This window comes from Mirounga leonina, unplaced genomic scaffold, assembly GCF_011800145.1.
Source record: "Mirounga leonina isolate KUSES-001 unplaced genomic scaffold, KU_Mleo_1.0 Mir_129, whole genome shotgun sequence".
Classification (NCBI taxonomy): domain Eukaryota; kingdom Metazoa; phylum Chordata; class Mammalia; order Carnivora; family Phocidae; genus Mirounga; species Mirounga leonina.
In genome coordinates this window covers 211,817-231,826 of record NW_023270323.1, presented here as the reverse complement: position 1 = coordinate 231,826, position 20,010 = coordinate 211,817, and the positions used below count along the sequence as shown (strand labels likewise).

Here is a 20,010-nt window from a genome sequence, read left to right as displayed (position 1 = left end):
ATGGACACTTGGGTTGCTTCCATATTTTGGCTATTGTTAAGTAATGCTGCAATAAACATAGGGGTGCATATATCTTTTCCAATTAGTGTTTTTGTTTTCTTTGGGTAAATACCCAGTAGTGGAATTACTGGTGTGTGTGGTATTTCTATTTTTATTTTGAGGAAACTCCATATAGTTTTCCACAGTGGGCTGTGCCAGTTTGCAGTCCCACCAACAGTGTATGAGGGTTCCTTTTTCTCCACATCCATGCCAACACCTGTTATTTCTTATCTTTTTTATTTTAGCCATTCTGACAGGTGTTAGGTGATATCTCATTGTCGTTTTGATTTGCATTCCCCTGATTAGTGATGTTGAGCTTCTCTTCATGTGGCTGTTGGCCATCTGTATGTCTCTTTGGAAAAACATCTATTCAGATTCTCTGCCCATTTAAAAAAATTTTTTTTTTAATTTTATTTATTTATTTGAGAGAGAACATGAGAGAGAGAGAGAGAGAGAGCATGAGGATGAGCAGGCAGAGGGGGAAGGAGAAGCAGGCTCCCCACTGAGCAGGGAGCCCGATCCAGGGCTCTATCTCAGGACCCTGAGATCATGATCTGAGCCAAAGGCAGCCGCTCAACCAACTGAGCCACTCAGCGCCCCCTGCCCATATTTTTAATTGGATTTTTTTTTTTTTTGATGTTAAGTTGTGTAAATTCTTTATATATTTTAGGTATTAACCCCTTGTCAGGTGTATCACTTGCAAATATCTTCTCTCATTCAGTAAGTTGCCTTTCTATTTTGTTGATAGTTTCCTTTGGTGTGCAAAAGCTTTTTATTTTGGCTTAGTCCCAATAGTTTATTTTTGCTTTTGTTTCCCCTGCTTGCAGAGATATATCCATAAATACTTTGCGAAGGCTGATGTCCAAGAGATTGCTGCTTATGTTTTCTTTTAGTTTTATAGTTTCGGGTCTCTATTGTGGTTTTTTTTGTGTGTATGGTGTAAGAAAGTGGTCCAGTTTCATTCTATTGCATGTGGCTGTCCAGTTTTTCCAACACCATTTGTCGAAGAGACTGTTTTGTATCCACTGTAAAATTCTTGCCTCCTTTGGCATAGATTAATTAACTACTTATGTATGGGTTTATTTCTGGACTTTCTATCCTGTTCCCAATGATCTACGTGTCTATTTTTGTGCCAGTACCATATACCTGTTTGATTACTATCTTTGTCGTGTATCTTGAAATCTGGGATTGTGATATCTCCAGTTCTTTCTCAAGATTGCATTGACTATTCAAGGTCTTTTGTGGTTCTATACAAATTTTAGGATTATTTGTTTTAGTTCTGTGAAAAATGCTACTGGTATTTTGATAGGGATTGCATTGAATTTATAGATTGCTTTGGGTAGTATGAACATTTTAGTGATGTTAATTCTTCCAATCCATAAGCATGGAATATCTTTCCATTTGTTTGTGTTGTCTTCAATTTCTTTCACCAATGTCTTACAGTTTTCAGAGTATAGGTCTTTAACTTCCTTGGTTAAGTTTATTCCTAGATATTTTATTCTTTTTGGTGCAATTGTTAATGAGATTGTTAATTCTTAATTTCTCTTTCTGCTACTTTGTTATTAGTATATAAAAATGCAACAGATTTCTGTAACTAATTTTGTATCCTGCAATTTTACTGAATTGATTTATCAGTTCTAATAGTTTTTTGGTAGAGTCTTTGGGGTTTCCTGTATATAGCATCAAATCATCTGCAAATAGTGAAAGTTTTACTTCTTCCTTACCAATTTGGATGCCTTTTATGTCTTTTTCTTGTCTGATTGCTACAGCTAGGACTTCTAGTACTATGTTGAATAAAAGTGGTGAGCATGGACATCCTTGTCTTGTTCCTGATCTTAGAATAAAAGCTCTCAGTTTCCTTCCAGTTTCTTAGATGACAATCTATTGTAAAGAAGTGCTTACTTTTGTCCCTCATTTGCTTGTCTATGTATTTTTATCAGTACGGACTCATGGAATACTATTTTTCTTCAGTGGGTTATCATCTGATACTATCATTATTTATTCGGTGTTCAAATTGTATTCAGTTTGGTTGGTGGGAGATGCTTCAAGTTGGCTACTGTGTCCTTTCTACAGTCTCCATAATTTTTGTGCTCTACCTTATGTTCTGGTACAATGAGACTTTCCAGACTTGTACTTTCCCTGCTCTGGTCCAGGAATGAGCCAGCTCTCCAAGGAGATCTGATTCCTTTTAGTGGAGTATAGTATTTAGAAACCAAGATCTGAAAATTAAGTGTGCTCATTGCCTATTAGTCCCGTTAGTGGTCAGAACTTTATATATATACATACACACATGTCCATATTATCTATTAATCAAAACCTTGAGTTTACATCAGTATTTCTAATTCCAATACAACACTACATGATTCATCCTAGCCTTTATCCTTTTCCTATTTGTAACTCCCTCCTCAGACAGTGATAAACTTGGCTCTCATTATCCTTAATTTAGTTACTTATTTGCTATTTTCCCTTTTAGGTACCAAGCTCTAATCTCCTTGACTGTGTCCTTAGCTTTGGCCTTGGTGGTTTACAGATCCCCTTAGTCCTGTTTCCTTGCCACCAACTCCGCAGGTTCTGGCCACCTTTTGACCCTGGCTCCAGCTCTCCAAGCCCCATATTAGTGAAGGATTTTAAGTAGGGGAAAGGCATGATCAGATTTATCTCTGAAAACAATCAGCTTGATGGCAGGGTAGATTCAATGGATTAAAGGCAGTTAAGAAGCTATTGTAATAGTCTAAGCAAAGGCCTAAAATGGCCTAAATTAAATCTGCAGCCATAAGAATAGAGAGCACACATTAAAAAATATATTAAGAGGATAAAATCTACAGGACTGAGCAATTCATTTGATGTGGAGGTATGAGGAAGAGAAGGGGCCTAATTTTTAACTTGAGAGAAAAGAGTAGGCAGAGGATGTCACTATGCAAGACCGGGAAGTCAGGAGAAAAAGCAGATTTAAAGGGCAAAAGTGGGTAAATACAAGATAATTGTTTCTTTTTGGCCATGCTGGATTTGAAATGGACGCTGGAAATATAGTAGCTAGTTGGACAGATGGCTTTGGGCACGTGCTTGGACACAATCTCAGAAGTGCTTCTCTCTGTGCAGAAGTCCCAGGAAACAAGTGCCTTCCAAGGCCAAAGGACTCTTTATCAATGCCAAATTCTCAGAGATTCTGAAGTCTCCTCTTTCTCCTAGAAGTGGGTTGGCTGAACTTTGCCCACAGGAATTAAAACAAAAACAGGATGTCCAATGGGGACTTGGAGTTAAAATCTCAGAAGGATGAGAATAAAACAGGGACTGACTGACATAATTTTGTAAAAATCTCCTATTTTGTCACTTTTTTATGCTTAAACAAAAGGGATCTGCACGATTATCTTAAGAATAGCCAGAAAGGTGGTCTTAGGAAGTTTATTTCACCCAACAGCTGGTTTTGGGGGCGGGGGGAACCAAGGAAGGAGGAGCTAATGGCATGGCTAACTAAGTATCACTTAAGGGGTTCCTAAGCACTTCACAAAATCTATCCAATGTAATTATCATAAAACTCTATGGGTAGGTACTCTAGCCGGTATTTTTCAGATATGGAAAATGAGGTTAAACAAGTTGCTCACGTTAACATGACTAAGGAAGGAGAGTTGGAGGCAGAGGTTTCAATCCAGGTCTGCCTATCTTAATGCAACATCTGTGCTCTTAATTGCCCCACAGCATTGCATTCCCAAATGTACAAGGACACGGCAGCCTCCAGAGCAGACAGCCAGCAAAAGCAGGAGAGTTTCCAGTCTCTCCTTGCCTGAGAAAAACCCCGAGGACCTTCTGGACTAGAATTTTCAATAATTCCTGTTCCTCTATTTGATTAGCTTAATCTGAACACAACCCATCAGGGGACAACAAACTGGAATTCCTCCAGATTCGATGGAGAAAGATCGCAAGGGATCTAAACATACCACAAGATATAAGGGGATGCTGTAAGACTGACAACCCATAAGACATGATGGTCTCAAACACATAAAGAGCTGTCATGTAGAAAAGGAATAGAACTTAGTGTTTTCCCTAAATCTAAGATTAATCCATGGCATAATATTATGTGAAAATGTAGAATAAAAAATTTTATCAATAACTGCAAATATGTAAACACTGAATATGCATGTGGATAAGGACTGAAGGTAACAAGGACAAATGAAGCATGATGTGTTTAGGGGATGGTATTGTGGCCAATTTGTCTTGGCTTTTTTTTTTTTTAAGTATTGTTCTGCAAAAAAGAAAATTTGACAAATAAAAGCAAACACAGGAAAACATACAAATGCTGATCATCAGAGAAAAATGTTCAGCCTCATTATAATATAAAATAAAAAAACAAGATACAATTTTCCATTTATCAAAATGACAAGCATGAAAAATAAATAATAACTAGCACTAGTAAAGTCTCAGGAAATAATATGTCAGAATAGTTCTGACCAGATTGAAAATTTGTATACACTTAAAAAAATATATTTTATTTATTTATTTGAGAGAGAGAGAGAAAGAGAGCACACAAGCAGGGGGAGCGGCAGAGGGAGAAGCAGGCTCCCTACTGAGCAGGGAGCCCGATGTGGGGCTCTATCCCAGGACCCTGGGATCATGACCTGAGCTGAAGACAGACACCTAACTGACTGAGCCACCCAGGTGCCTCTTATATACACTTTCTAAAGGAAAATCTAACAAATTATATTATAAAAAATAAATAGTGACAACCCTTTGATGTAGTAATTCCACTTTTAAGAACATATCTTCCAGGTACCTGGGTGGCTCAGTCAGTTAAGCATCCCATTCTTGGTTTCAGCTTGGGCCTTGGTCTGGGGTTGTGAGTTTGAGCCCCATGTTGGGCTCCATGCTGGGTGTGGAGCCTACTTTAAGAAAAAAAAAGAATATAGCCTAAGTAAATAAGGATTTACACAAAGTTCTAGCTAAAAGGGTATTCACTGAAGCCTTGCTTATAATATATAATTAAAAATAACTTAAATGCCTATTATTAAACTTGTTTCAGTAAACTGTCCATACAATAGAATATTGTGCAGATGTTAAACTTATGTGGTAAATTTTATTTATTATAATTAAGTCAATAATTTAATGATTTAATTATAATTAAATCAATAATAATATATTAAATTATACTATATTTAATGACAATAAAGGAAGTTCACAATGTAATAACTGAAGAAAGCAAGTAACTAAAGATTCTGCATACTATGGTCCAGTTTTCATTAAAAAATATTTTATATATACATGTGTATATATATATACATATACACATATATATACATACATATGCATCTATACACATATATATTTAGTGGTTGATTTCTTTTTGCTCAGGTCTAACTTTTTAAAGTGTACTTGGGGGCACCTGGGTGGCTCAGTCTGTTAAGTGTCTGTCTTCCACTCAGGTCATGATCCCAGGGTCCTGGGATTGAGCCCCACATCCAGCTCCCTGCTTAGCAGGGAGCCTGCTTCTCCCTCTCCCTCTGTGCCCACCTCCCCACTCTCTCCTTCTCTCAAATAAATAAAATCTTTTTAAAAATGTATTTGATTTTATTACATTATTTGTATTGTTTACACAGCAAAACTTATTAAAAATAAACGTACCATGAGTTTTTCTCCTCTATTAAAAATGTTAAGTTTTAAAAAATATGGGTTAGATAACATGAAGTTCACAACACTTAGTTGATGATCATTAAGTATTAGTTCCTCTCCCTTCCCTAGTGACAGGAGATATTCAAGCACAAGTTAGAAAATGGCAGATCTGGGATGTAGTTGAAGAGATTTGGGCAACCAGTTGCATCAGATGACCTCTAAAGCTCCTTTCAACCCTGATGATTCAAGATTAATACAATTCTTCCCTACTCACCTTTTAAATAATCGACTGGAATAGTACAAAATTGTTTTATCGGATATCTAGTAGTTGTAGTGTTACTATTACTAGCATTGTACATTGTGAATGGGGGGTTGTGTGAAAAAAAAAATCAGGCACGAGGGAAGGCTGATTCAAATCTCAGCCCATCTCCTCCTGACAGCTCTCTGGCTCCCCTTTTTGTGAATGACTGAATGGTGGTCCTTAGGCCTCAGAGCAGACACTATCCGTGAGAAACAGAACTTTAAAAAGGGAATTACTTTCCTTTTCCTAGGAGCTGCCGGGTGACCAACGCAGAGCAGCAGCGCGCCCTTTCCAGCCTCCTGCGAGTGTGGGGGACACTCAAGACCCTGCGATCCAGTAAGGCACGACCAGGGCGCTGTCTCTCCAGGTACAGAGAGCGCAAGACAGGAGGGCCCCTCCCTGCCGGCCGCACCTGGCTTTCTCCGCCCGCCGCCAAGAGGTCGTGCTCGCCCGAGAGTGCGCGGAGCTGGCGGAGGTCTCCGCCAGGTCCCTCGAAGCCCCCACGTGCGCCCCTGGCGCCAGGAAGCGGGGGCCGCGGGCAGGGGCGGGGCGAACGCCGCGGGGCGGGGCGCCAGCTGCGCGCGCGGGGCGGGGCGGGGCGCGCAGCGTGGTCTGGGCCGGCCCGGCGCTCCTCCTGCTTCCGCGCCCAGGCCCCGCGGGCCGAGCTCCTCCCCCGGCTCGGCCTCTGTCCCCTCCTCTGCCCTCCCTCCCTCCTCCTCCTCCTCCTCCTCCACCTCCTCCTCCTCCTCCTCCTCCTCCACCTCCCCCCTCCTCCTCCTCCTCCTCTTCCTCGGTGAGGCGCTCCTCCAGCAGCCAGGCAGCATGGCGGCCGTGGAGACGCGGGTGTGCGAGACGGACGGCTGCAGCAGCGAGGCCAAGCTCCAGTGTCCCACCTGCATCAAGCTGGGCATCCAGGGCTCGTACTTCTGCTCCCAGGTAGACGCCTGCTCCCCCACGGCGCTGCCGCTGCCAGCGGACTTCCTCCCCTCTCCGCCTGCCCTCGCGGCCGGTCGGGACACGCTCCTCCTCTTCCACTCCCGGGCCGGCCGCGCTTCCTCCTCCCCCTGGCCGCAGCCCCGTCGCCCCCTCCCGCCTCCGGGGATCCTGGGCCCCTCGGACGCGGGCGCGTCTTCCCGCGGCCATGTGGGCTGGGGGCGGAAGCGGACTTGTCCCGGGTGGCCCGGCGGTCCTCGGGCGCCGCGTTTAGGGGCGGGTTCCCGCCGCGCATCCTCTGCCCTTGCTGGGGCTGCCAGGTGTGCGGGCTACCGGAGACAGCTGGGGACGGCCCGGGGAGGGGGCAGCCTCAGCCGTGCGTGTCCCCACAGCCGCAGCTCCCGGCAGGACTCTGGTCGTGATCGCGGGGTGTTGCGGGGCTGGGTAGTCAGTCACTCTGGTCCCGGCGGGATTGGGGGTCGGAAGAGACCCGCTGGGTTTTTGAGGAGTGGGTTGCCCGGGGTCGCAGAGAGGGGGAATGCTAGCTGCAGCCTCACCTCTCATCTTGTGTTTTACTACCGCGCTTTGACACTTAAGCAACTTTGGGCTTGGGGATGGATAGGGATCTGTAATTCATTCTTTTGCTTTGGCATCCAAAATTACTAATTTAGAGAACCATAAGTTAGCGCTATGAGTCACCGTCTTCATTTACAGAATTTCCCACTGAGTGAAAAAGTCAGTTCCATTAAGGGCCATGCTTTAAGGCCGGGGTGTATTTTAGTAAGTTTTGTGCAGTGGAGCAAACCCAGCACTGAATGGGGTCCTGACTGAAACGGGTGCTCGTGTTTTATGTTTACTGAAAAGGACTAGTGTTCCGGTTGCATTTGGACGCTCCGAGTATTGGCAGGGCAGCAGTAGTAGGGCTCTTAGTTACAGTCCAGGTTTGTTGGAGAGAGAGACACATGAAAGTTCAGGTATTAAATTAGTAGCGTCCTGTGGGGAGAAGAGCATGAACAAAGAATCTGAAGGCCTGGTCAGGGCCCTGCCTTTGCCAAGTACTGTGCAATCTTGAACTAGCCAAAAGTTACCTAACCTTTCTGAGCTCCAATCCTACCACTGTGCAGAGGGGAAGATGATACTCTTACATATTTCACAAGGTTGTTCTGGAGCTCAAATTATCCATTGAATGTGGAATGCTGGTAAAACGTGAAGCATTTTTTTTTTAAAGGCTGTCAGTACAATGCAACGCTGCCATACGAAAAATATAAATGAATGGAATGAAAACAAATACATAAGAATAGTATATATAAGTAATATGAATATTTTAAATATAAAGTATGTAAACATAAAGACGTATGTAAAATACAAATAAATCCTTCAGGTCACAGCACTTGTACATAAGGCAGTATAAGAGATCCTAGCTATTTGTATAGGTCTTGTTTTTAGATAGGATATGATCCTTGACCTTGTTAGTATCATTTGGAAAAAGTTGCACATGAGAAGTGTTGCTCTTTCTAAAAATAGCATTGGGACTACTCAGCATGCTAAACCTGGTATGAGTCTTTTTGTTTCTTTGAAGTAATTTCCAAATTTTAATTTGTTGAAGCCTGTGTGGGACCTGGATTTAAAACGAAAAACCCAATAATTTGCTTTTGGAAATTGTGTACCATGAGTGGAATAATGTGTTTTACGTTGAGTTTAAAATTAGGTTGCATTTTGTAATGCTAAATGAGTTAATACGTACAGACACTTACCTGTGGAGATTTTGAAAATCTACTGTGAAACCATATTCATCAGACACAGGTGATATTCTCTTCTTAGGCATGGTATTATTCAGTAGAAAGAACATTGTCTCCTTAGGATTTGTGGAAAAATGCCAACACATTCGTGAAAACATGACACTAGGGCTTCTCCTCGCCACTGCTCTGATCATCTTCACTAGGAGTGGTCTGTCTTCTGTCTGCCTGCTTCTCTGGTCCCCAGCCTGGCTGTCTGGCCAGCTTGTGTGGGAACAGTCTGAGAACAAAACTATAAGAGGCCATAACAGAGGTAAGCCTTCCCCAGTTACTTCCTCACAACACCTTCTTGATGTCCTTTAGAATATTTTATACAATCTGTAATTAACTCATTAATTTTCTTATTTGTTTTTAAATCAGAAGGTGAGGTTCATGAATAAGCTATCTTGTTCACTGCCCTCTCATTTCTCAACATAATGCTATGCATGCAATAGGTGGGCACTGAATGTTTGAATCAGTGATAAATGTATCACAAGGCTGGATAGAGGTATGCGCTGCATTTGAATCATGACTCCATCATTTACCAGCTGTGTGATTTTGGGCAAATAACTTGACTTCTCTGTTTTATGTTACATCCTTTTAAAATGGGGCCATTGATAGTACAGGGTTTTGGTGAATACTAAATACTAAGTGTATGTAAAACACTTTGCACGTTAGTAAAACTAATTGATGTTAGGTCTTTTTTTTTTTTTTTTTTAAGATTTTATTTATTTATTCATGAGAGACAGAGAGAGAGACAGAGGCAGAGGGAGAAGCAGGCTCCCCGCGGAGCAGGGAGCCCGATGCGGGACTCGATCCCAGGACCCTGGGATCATGACCTGAGCCGAAGGCAGAAGCTTAACCGACTGAGCCACCCAGGCGTCCCTAGGTCTTTTTTTTTTAGTTTTTTTTTTTTTAATTTTTTATTTATTTGCGAGAGAGAGAATGAGAGACAGAGAGCATGAGAGGGAGGAGGGTCAGAGGGAGAAGCAGACTCCCCGCTGAGCAGGGAGCCCGATGTGGGACTCGATCCCGGGACTCCAGGATCATGAACTGAGCTGAAGGCAGTTGCTTAACCAACTGAGCCACCCAGGCACCCTTAAGGTTTTTTTTAAACATTTAAAAAAAATATTTGAGAGAGAGTGCACATGCTATTGGGGGGGGGGGTGTTGAGGGAGAGGGAGAGAATCTCAAGCAGACTCCCCACTAAGTGGGGAGCCTGTCGCGTGGCCCAGTCTCAGGACCCTGAAATCACCATCAGAGCCAAAATAAAGAGTCGGATGCCCAACCGACTGAGCTACCCAGGCGCCTCTCAGTGTTAGGTATTTTTAGTATTATGCTGTGTTTTATGCTTAAGGTAGAAAATATTTTTATCTAAGATGCTTAATTTATTTTTTAAGCTTTTTTTTTTTTTAGTAATCTCTGCATCTAATGTGGGGCTCGAACTCACAACCCTGAGATCAAGAGTTGCATGCTCTTCTAACTAAGCCAGCCAGGTGCCTCTAAGATGTTTAATTTTAAGTAAAGTTTTGGTTCTTTATATGAGTAAAATCCCTTTTACTTGAAAATTGAGGTTTTCTGATGTTTGATGGTATTTCCTTATAGAAGTGTCCATTCTTTTTTTTTTTTATTCTTATGTTAATCCCCATACATTACATCATTAGTTTTAGATGAAGTGTTCCATGATTCATTGTTTGTGCACAACACCCAGTGCTCCATGCAGAATGTGCCCTCCTCAATACCCACCACCAGGCTAACCCATCCTCCCACCCCCCTCCCCTCTAGAACCCTGTTTGTTTTTCAGAGTCCATCGTCTCTCATGGTTCGTCTACCCCTCCAATTTCCCCTGCTTCATTCTTCCCCTCCCGCTACCTTCTTCTTCTTCTTCTTCTTTTTTTTTTCTTAACATATATTGCATTATTTGTTTCAGAGGTACAGATCTGAGATTCAACAGTCTTGCACAATTCACAACGCTTACCAGAGCACATACCCTCCCCAGTGTCTATCACCCAGTCACCCCATCCCTCCCACCCCTCCCCCCACTCCAACAACACTCAGTTTGTTTCCTGTGATTAAGAATTCCTCATATCAGTGAGATCATATGATACATGTCTTTCTCTTTTTGACTTATTTCACTCAACATAATACCCTCCAGTTCCATCCACGTCGTTGCAAATGGCAAGATCTCATTCCTTTTGATGGCTGCATAATATTCCATTGTATATATATACCACATCTTCTTTATCCATTCATCTGTCGATGGACATCTTGGCTCTTTCCACAGTTTGGCTATTGTGGACATTGCTGCTATAACCATCGGGGTGCACGTACCCCTTCGGATCCCTACTTTTCTATCTTACTAGTTTTAATAGTAGTATAGTAGTTTACACCTAGTTCCTAGGAGTCTGTAAGAATATTTTGAGGATGGAGGCTGTGCTTTACATATTTTCATTTTCTCTACCTTGTACACTGTAGGCACTCAGTTTCTTAACTTAAGAGGTGAAAGGCCTGAGAAGGAAAGCAAAGAGCATTCAAGCCCTTAGTAAATAGTCCAGGGCAGGTGCTATCTTGTTTGTAGTTAAAGGATCAGCTGAGAAGGACCTGAGTGATTTGTAACCATTTATAAAATATAAGAACTTAAAAGAGTATAGTATGAATGGAAGGAGACTGGGTTTATAGTCTGACCTGGGGTTAAATCTTTGCTACCAGGTCCTTGGCCAAGATCTCTCTTAAATTTGTAGTAATAAAGTATAGCAGAATCTCAAAAAAAAAATTTGTAGTAGAAGGCTAATAGTGTATCCTCTTCATGGAGTTGAGGGGACGGTGGATAAGAGAGCATGCAAAATACTTAGCACAATGTTCAGTGGTTTTATTATGCATGTGGTCTCATGTCTAATACTATTTATTACACTTAGTTATAAGAAAGGGTTTTTTTTTTTTTTAAGATTTTATTTATTTATTTGTCAGAGAGAGCGCACGGGAGAGCACGCACACCCAAGCAGGGGGAACGGCAGGCAGAGGGAGAAGCAGGTTCCCCGTGGAGCAAGGAGTCTGATGCCGTACTCCATCCCAGGACCCTGGGATCATGACCTGAGCTGAAGGCAGATGCTTAACCGACTGAGCCACCCAGGTGTCCCAATTATAAGGAAGGTTTAACAATGTTTAGGGAGAAGTATCATTTGTTTATGAAAATTTTATTTTTGTTTTTATTACAAAAACAATTTTTGTTTGTCCATAAAGCTATTGAAAAATAAAATTATAAAAGATGTTACTTACAGTAGCACCCAAGGAAATCATTCCAGTTTTAGTATATGTGCTGCCGAAGCGAGCACGCACCCAAGGGAATCAAACAACTAGGAAAAATCTAATAAAAGCAAAGAAAGATCTCTACACTAAAAAATACATATCATTGCTGAGAGAAATTAAAGAAAAGCTAGAAATGGATGTATATGTAGGTATACCTATATATGTATATGCACACACACATATATACACCTATTTTATTGTGCTTTACACATGCTCTGTTTTTTACAAATTGAAGGTTTGTGACAATCCTGTGTCAAGCAAGTGTCATTTTTCTAATAGCATTTGCTTACTTTGTATCTCTGTTACATTTTAGTAATTCTCACAGTATTTAGAACTTTTTTTAAGTTTTTTAGTTTGAGTATAGTTGACACACAATGTTACATTAGTTTCAGGTGTACAACAGAGTGATTCACGATCTCTCTACCTTAGGCTATGCTCACCACAAGTGTAGCTACCATCTGTCACTATACAACACTATTACAATATCATTGACTATATGTCCTATGCTGTGCCTTTTATTCCTGTGACTTACTCATTCCAAACTGGAAGCCTGTATCTCCCACTCCCCTTCACCCATTTTGCCTATCCCCCCCACACCCATTCCTGCTTCCATCTGTTTATGAAAATTCTGAACAAATTCTTGCAGTAGATTCTTTCAAAGAAGCAGTGGCAAGGTAAGGTGATGAATTGGGTCTCCAGGAAGAAAGTGAGTAGCTGGGCATCTTGGGGGTTGCAGCTGGAAATTGAGGAAGGAATTGCTCTTCCAACATATAGCATCTTTAAAATGTGACCGTGTCCTCTGAAACTCTTTGTCCTTCCATAACAAAGTTCCTGATAATGCAGGGTGTTTCTGGAACTCATCTTCATCACTGATGGAGATATTACCGTATTATACTTTGTATTTATAGGGATTATCTTTAAATTCCTCGCATTATCTCACACCATCACTAGGTACTGCTGTAAGTTAGGTGATTGGATACAACTGTCATAGCTTCTTAGAAAGCTCATTGATCTTATAAAAGACCATTGTTGGTTTGAGGACATTGTGGTGGTCAGTGGAGATACCTTTTATTGACATGCTTAAATTATTATAAACAGGTATGCTGGGGTTTTGGCATGAGTTATATTTATATTCCAGTAGAACTTGTAAAAAGCAAGCATCGTTTGGTTGGTAGGTAATCAAAAGGTGAACAAGTCTTTAACTCTTTTTTTTTGAGATGGAAGTAAGTGTGATCTTACATTGTTCATACAGTTTGTAGATAGAAGTTTTAGTAGTTTTTTTGGGGGGGGTGAATCTTTTTCAGGTTTGGCATACAAAATTTTTATTTTTATTTTTTTAAAGATTTTATTTATTTGTCAGAGAGAGCACAAGCAGGGGGAGAGGGAGAAGCAGGCTCCCCGCTGAGCAAGGAGCCCGATGTCGGACTCGATCTCAGGATCCTGGAATCATGACCTGAGCTGAAGGCAGATGCTTAACGACTGAGCCACCCAGGCGTCCCAGCATACAAAATTTTTAGTTTCGTCTTGGTGAATTTGGTAGGGGTGACATAACAGACACATAAGCACATAGCTAAGCACATACTTAGCTCTAGATGTTAGAAGAGAGAAGCAATAGCGTGGTAACTCCTGTACTAATGAGGAATTGTCCCTGATATTAATAGCAAACCCATTTAGTAGATGTAATAATATAGGCAGGCGTACTCTATAGAGCAACCACCATGAATCTCTGCATAGTAAAGTTTAATGCAATGGAGTATAAATATGATTATTACCCTTTCTGCTTGATCCCAAACCTCTCCTGATCTCACTGTTTTGATATGAGGCATTTGCTTACTTATGCTTGGGCAGGTAGTACTCCTAGCTCAACAATTGTGTCTTTTTATTTCGATTTCTTTGATTGGTATCAGTCTTGTGTCTGGCTTTGAATAAAGAGCAATTCAACATACTCTGTAAGCTAGGTCTTCTTTTCTCAATGTGTTTGGCAGCTGTAGTTGAACCTGGTAGAAGAACCCTGTGGAACTTCCCTCGAATTATACATTGCAAATAAGTTCTCTTCTTATAGCACTGTTCACAGTGGCTAAGTTGTGGAAACAACCAGAATGTCCATGGATGGGTGAATGGATAAACAAAATGTGGTATATATACACACAGTGGAATACAACACAGACTCAAAAAAGAAGGAAATTCTGCAATATGCCATATTATACTGCCTGGAATAAGCTGGTTACAGAAAGACACTGCATGATTCTACTTACATGAGGTATCTAAAATAGGCAAATTCATAGAATCGAAGAATATAATGGTGGCTGCCATGGCCTGGGAGGGGGGAGAAATGGGGAGCTACTAATCAGCAGGCTTAAAGTTTGAGTCCTACAAGATGAATAGGCTCTAGACATCCACTATTCAACATTGTACCTACAACAAGGGAAATTATATTTGATACTTACATTTGTTAAGAGGGTAGATCTCATAGTAAAGTGTTCTTACATTAAAAACAAGTTCTCTCCTGTTTTTGTCTCCAGTGACTTCTCTGTTTTATTGCAAGGTTCAGTAGGGACTTCTTCCTGATACATTAGAGCTGTGCCATGTCTGTTGGAAAGCATTCCTAAAAACCCTGTCCCCTGGGGTCTGCTACTGTGGCATTTATTTGGGTCATGGGCTCAGGCCTCTAGTGGTTAGGGTATAAAAGATAAATGAAATTGTGACATTAGCAATTTCCTTATCATCATAAAGTAAGAGGCAACAGAGACTTCTCCATATTATGAACCTCTATGTAATGATTCTACCTTGATAAAAGGTGCAAAAGGGCAACCTTTTGTATCAGATTCTGAAGGCTACTTTGTCTTACTCATCAAGCTTGAGCTTAAATCATTCAGTAAAATAGGTAACTGTAAGTGCCATTAGATATGGCATGGCGTTTGTTTTTTTCCTCAAATGGGGCATGGCTTTTTGGGTGGGGGGATTTATTTTATTCCTCATTATTTTGCAAATTAGTACTCCTGATAGGTTTGACTATTTGAATACTGACAACTTTGCATTGTTCACTACTAAATAAATGCAGAGAAATGTAAGTGCAGTTATTATGTGAATAATTTAGTATTGTTTTTGACCTTAAAGTCAGTTATTATCTTTTTTTTACTCAGTTATTAGATTTTGAGTAATAGTAAATCATTAATGGAATCTAAAAAAAATTAGATTTTGAATAATAGTAAATCGTTAATAGAATCTAAAAAAAAATGATACAGTAAATGCCTATATACTTAGCATCTAAGTTCTTAAAAAGAACATTAGTAGTAAAACCAGCAGGCTTCAGTGTGTTCCTCACACAAGAGGAACTACTTATCCTGAATTTTGTGTTTATCATTCATTTGCTTTTCCATATGTTTGATTCCTTAGATAATGCATTGTTTACTTTTGATGTTTTTGAAATTTTTATAAATGAAATCACTGCTAGTATTCTTATGCAGCTTGCTTTCTTTAACATTATGTTCTTGAGATTCATTCATGTGTGTAGCTCTAGTTCGTTCATTTTCGTTGCTCTATGATATTCCAGTGAATGCATCTATCATAGTTTATTCATTTCTTTGTTAATGGAAATTTGGGTTGTTCCAGGTTTTTGTTCTTGTAAACAGTGCTGCTTTAAATATTCTTATACCTAACTCCTGATGCCTATGTGCAAAAGTTTCTCCTGGGTATGTATATCCCGTCAGAAAAATTCTTGAGTCAGGATATGTATGTGTTAAGCTTTATTTTGATGGTGCCAAATTGTTTTCCAATGTGATTGTAGTTATACTCCTATCATCAAAAGCTTTGTATTGTTCCATATCCTAGCTAGGACTTGAAATTAACAGACATTTTGGTTTTTTATCAAACTGGTCTTTTGTGTTACTTATGAATAACAACATCCATTGAGCTATTTGTATATTTGTAAACCTGTAATAATTTAAGTGTCCTCAAGGGACTTAAGGTTACTTGTACAGACAGGAAGTACTTTAAAAAAAGATAAGTGAAAAAAAAATAAAGATAAGTGATCGAATCAGGATGTTGTGCACCTGAAACTAATATTATATGTGAAGTATGCTTTAATTAAGAAAAAGATAAATTACAAGGAGATGCTAAGTGAAAGTTAGAGACAAGGAATTATTTTTCCCCTTATTTTACAACTTTATTAAATTTCCCTAGCTTTTTATTGTGAAAAATTTCAAACATGGAAAAGTTTAAAGAATATTCATAACTAATTGCAGTATACTCATCACGTAAATTAATATTTTGCCCTGTTTGCTTTGTGTCTGCTTGTGTGTGTATTGCATTTGTGTATTTGTTGAAACATTTGAGAATAAGTCACAGACAACGTGACACCACACCCGTTAAATATTCAGCATGCCTCTTTTAATGACAAGGACACTCTTCTTTCTTAATTACAATGCCATGATTACATTTAAGAAAATTGACAAGAATTCCCTAACATCATCTAACAGTCAATCCTATTCAGATTTTTCAGTTATCCCCTAGGCATCTTTAATAGTTGTATCTTTTGCTTTTTGTTGTTTTTTGGAATTAAGATCTTATCAGAGCTCACAAATAGCATTTAGTTGTCATGTCTCTCAGTCTCTTTTAATTTAGAAGAGTCCTCTCATCTTTATTTCCTGATGCTGACTTCTTTTTTTTTTAATTTTTTTTTAAAATTTATTTATTTGAGAGAGAGAATGAGATAGAGAGAGAGAGCATGAGAGGGGGGAGGGTCAGAGGGAGAAGCAGACTCCCCGCTGAGCGGGGAGCCCGATGCGGGACTCGATCCCAGGACTCCAGGATCATGACCTGAGCCGAAGGCAGTCGCTTAACCAACTGAGCCACCCAGGCGCCCTCCTGATGCTGACTTCTTAAAGAGACTAGTCAGTTGTCTTGCAGAACGTCATATATTCTTGATTATCTCATTATTTCCTCATAGTGTCTTTAAGTTCTTTTATCCCCTGTATTTTCCTTCAGTCAGATATTAGGTCCAAAGGCGTAACTAGGATCTGTCAAGATTCACTTGAAAAGACTCATAGGTGATGCTGTGTACCTTGTAGTGTATCACATTAGGGGACACAGAATGCCTGGTTGTCCCACTCCTAAATTTGATCATTTGGTTAAAGAGGTTGCTGCCAGATCGCCATTGTAAACATATATTTTTCACTTTGCAATGACTGAGTAATCTCTGGGGGATACTCTGGCACGGTGAGAATATGCTTTTCTTCAATGATCTTTCTCCAAGTGGTTTTAGTATCCGTGATGATCCTTGCCTGATGATTATTTCAATAGGGGTTGCAAATAGTGATTCCCCTTCTAACCCCATTCTGTCGTTTACTGGCTGATTTTTTCTTTTTCCCTCTAAGGAAGTTCTTCCTCATCAACTGGTTAATAAACTATGTTCTACCTAAAAATGGTAATATTCCTACTCAACAGACATGTAATGGTAATATATTGGTCACTTCCAGTGATTACAAATGTTTGTTTAGTTTCCTCATTTTTCAGTGTAGGGACCTTTGGATTTTTTTCCCCTTCATTCCCCTGCCCCAAGAGAGAAAGAGAGTGTGGGAGCGCAGTGGGGAGGGACAGAGGGAGAGGGAGAGAGAATCCCAACCAGAATTCCACGCCCAGCAGGGAGCCAGAAGTGGGGCTCCATCTCATGACTCTGCGATCACAACCCCAGCCAAAATCAAGTCAGGTATTTAACTGACCGAGCCACCCAGGTGCCCCTTCCTTCATTAAACATTAAAATAAGTTACAATCCTTACTCTTTTTGATGTTCAGATTGTCTCAGTTTCAGTCAGTGATACCACTTTCAGAGTGGCTTCTATATCCTTTTGACCCTCCTGCATTAGTCTCTGATTGCATCCTGGCCTTCTGGCGCAAGACAAATCAGATTTACCTTGTAATTTCCCTATCCAGATCTGGAATCAGTCCTATCTCTAAGGAGCTTTTGTTTCTGGTAGGAAAGTCTTTAGAAATCTAGATTTCGGTGCTAAGTATATTTCATGCCCCTGGAGTGTCCTTGCCTGTGGGAGAAGGAGTAGTAACATCTTCAAGGAACTTTGCTGATGGCTCTACGAGGGACACAAATAAAGCCTCTATAGGGCAATTTTTTAGCATATTAAATAGGTGAAAAATGGTATAGGTAAGGACAGGAAGGCCTCCTGAAGGAGGTGAGTTAAGAACTGGGTTTTGATAAATTACAAAAATAGAAGTGAAGAGGTAAATCAGAAGGTGTGCATTAGAGTATAGGAGAGGATATTTCAGGGGAAGGATAGCTTATGGAAGCAGAGAAGAAAGCAGAAAAAGTGTGTTATAGCAAATAGAGTAGCTTTACTGTAGTGGAGAGTCTGAGTCCAGAGATACAAGTAAATAAAGTCATTGTTAGTAGGGATAGAGACCTTGCTGTTACATTAAGTATACTTTTTGAAAATGTCAATATCTCCTTTCGCTTTTCATTATAAAAAGCAGTACATAATCTTTTCATAAATTTAATAGAAGAGTATGAAGTGAAAACTCCATCACGATCAGAGAGAATCTAAGAGAATGTTAATAGTTTGGTTTATTATCTTTCCAGACTTTTCTGTATGTACTGCATAGAGGTTAAGAGCATGGATAGTGTCTCAAGAGGGCCTGCATTTAAAACCTGACTTTGGGGGTTGCCTGGGTGGCCCACTTGGTTAAGTAGCCAACTCTGGATTTTGGCTCAGGTCATGATCCCAGGATCCTGGGATCAAGTCCCACAGTGGGCTCTGCGCTCAGTGGGAAGTCTGCTTGAGGATTCTCTCTCTCCCTCATTCTCTGTCTGCCGCCCCCCACCCTGCCCCTGCACTTGTGCATGTGTTCTGTCTCTCAAATAAATCTTTAGGGGCACCTGGGTGGCTCAGAGAGTTAAGCATTTGCCTTCTGTTCAGGTCATGATCTCGGGGTCCTGGGATTGAGCCCCACATTGGGCTCCCTGCTCAGTGGGGAGTCTGCTCCCTCGCCCTCTGCTCCTCCCAACCCCCCGTTTGTGCGCGCTCTCTCTCAAATAAATAAATAATCTTAAAAAAAAAAAAAAAAACCCACACCAAAACAAAAAAACCCTGGCTTTGTGTTTTTTGACATGCTCAGTAACCTGTGTCTCAGTTTTCTCATCTGTAAAATGGGATGGTAATAGCATTACTGACCTTTTAGAGTTGTATGATTAACAGCATTAATACATAATAAGTGGGTAAATCAGAGCTTGGCATATAGTATGCACTTAAATGTTAGCTGTTTTTATTTTTTCAAAACAAAAATGGGGTCATTGCTCTTATATACAGCTCTACAGTTTTAAACTTAACTTTTTGTTTTAAGTGTGTCTTTTTTATTGTGGTAAAAGAACATATAAACTTTAGCACTGTAACCATTTGTAAGTGTAGTTTCAGTATTAAGTATATTTACATTGTTGTGGAACAGATCTCCTGAAATTTTTCATTTTGTAGAACTGAAACCCATTAAACAAGAATTCTCCTTTGCTCCCTTCTCCCAGCCTGATAACCACCATTCTACTTTCTCTATCTATGAGTTTGACTATTTTAGATACCTCATACTTGTGGAATCATATAGTATTTGTCCTTTTGTGGCTGGCTGGCTTTCCTTCCTCCCTTCCTTCCTTCCATTTATTTGACAGAGAGAGAGCACAAGGGGGGGGGGTGGAAGAGAGAAGCAGGCTCTGAAGAGAGAGAGAGCAGGGGATCATGACCTGAGCCGAAGGCAGTCATTCAACTGACTGAGCCACCCAGGGGGCGGGGGTGGGGGGAGCAGCAGGGAGAGGGAGAAGCAGGCTCCTTGATGAGCAGAGAGCCCAACTCTGGGCTTGATCCCAGGACCCTGGGATCATGACCTGAGCCAAAGGCTTAACTGACTGAGCCACCCAGGCACCCCTGCAACTGGCTTATTTCACTTAACATAATGTCCTCAAGGTTCATCCACGGTGTAGCATGTGACAGGATTTCTTACCATTTTAAGGCTGCAGGGTATTCCACTGTCTGTATCTATGGTACAGATGTTGCCTTTTCA

General features: G+C 40.6%; 1 protein-coding gene across 1 annotated transcript in view; it reads left to right on the top strand.

Annotated features, from left to right (window-relative positions):
• The first annotated feature begins 6,697 nt into the window (after positions 1 to 6,697).
• Positions 6,698 to 20,010, top strand: part of METAP1 (methionyl aminopeptidase 1) — a 68,178-nt gene continuing 54,865 nt past the window's right edge. Inside the window, exon 1 of the mRNA XM_035004462.1 lies at positions 6,698 to 6,877. Within this exon, the coding sequence (XP_034860353.1) occupies positions 6,764 to 6,877 (114 nt within the window). The 5' untranslated portion in view covers positions 6,698 to 6,763. The remainder of the gene's footprint in view (positions 6,878 to 20,010) is intronic.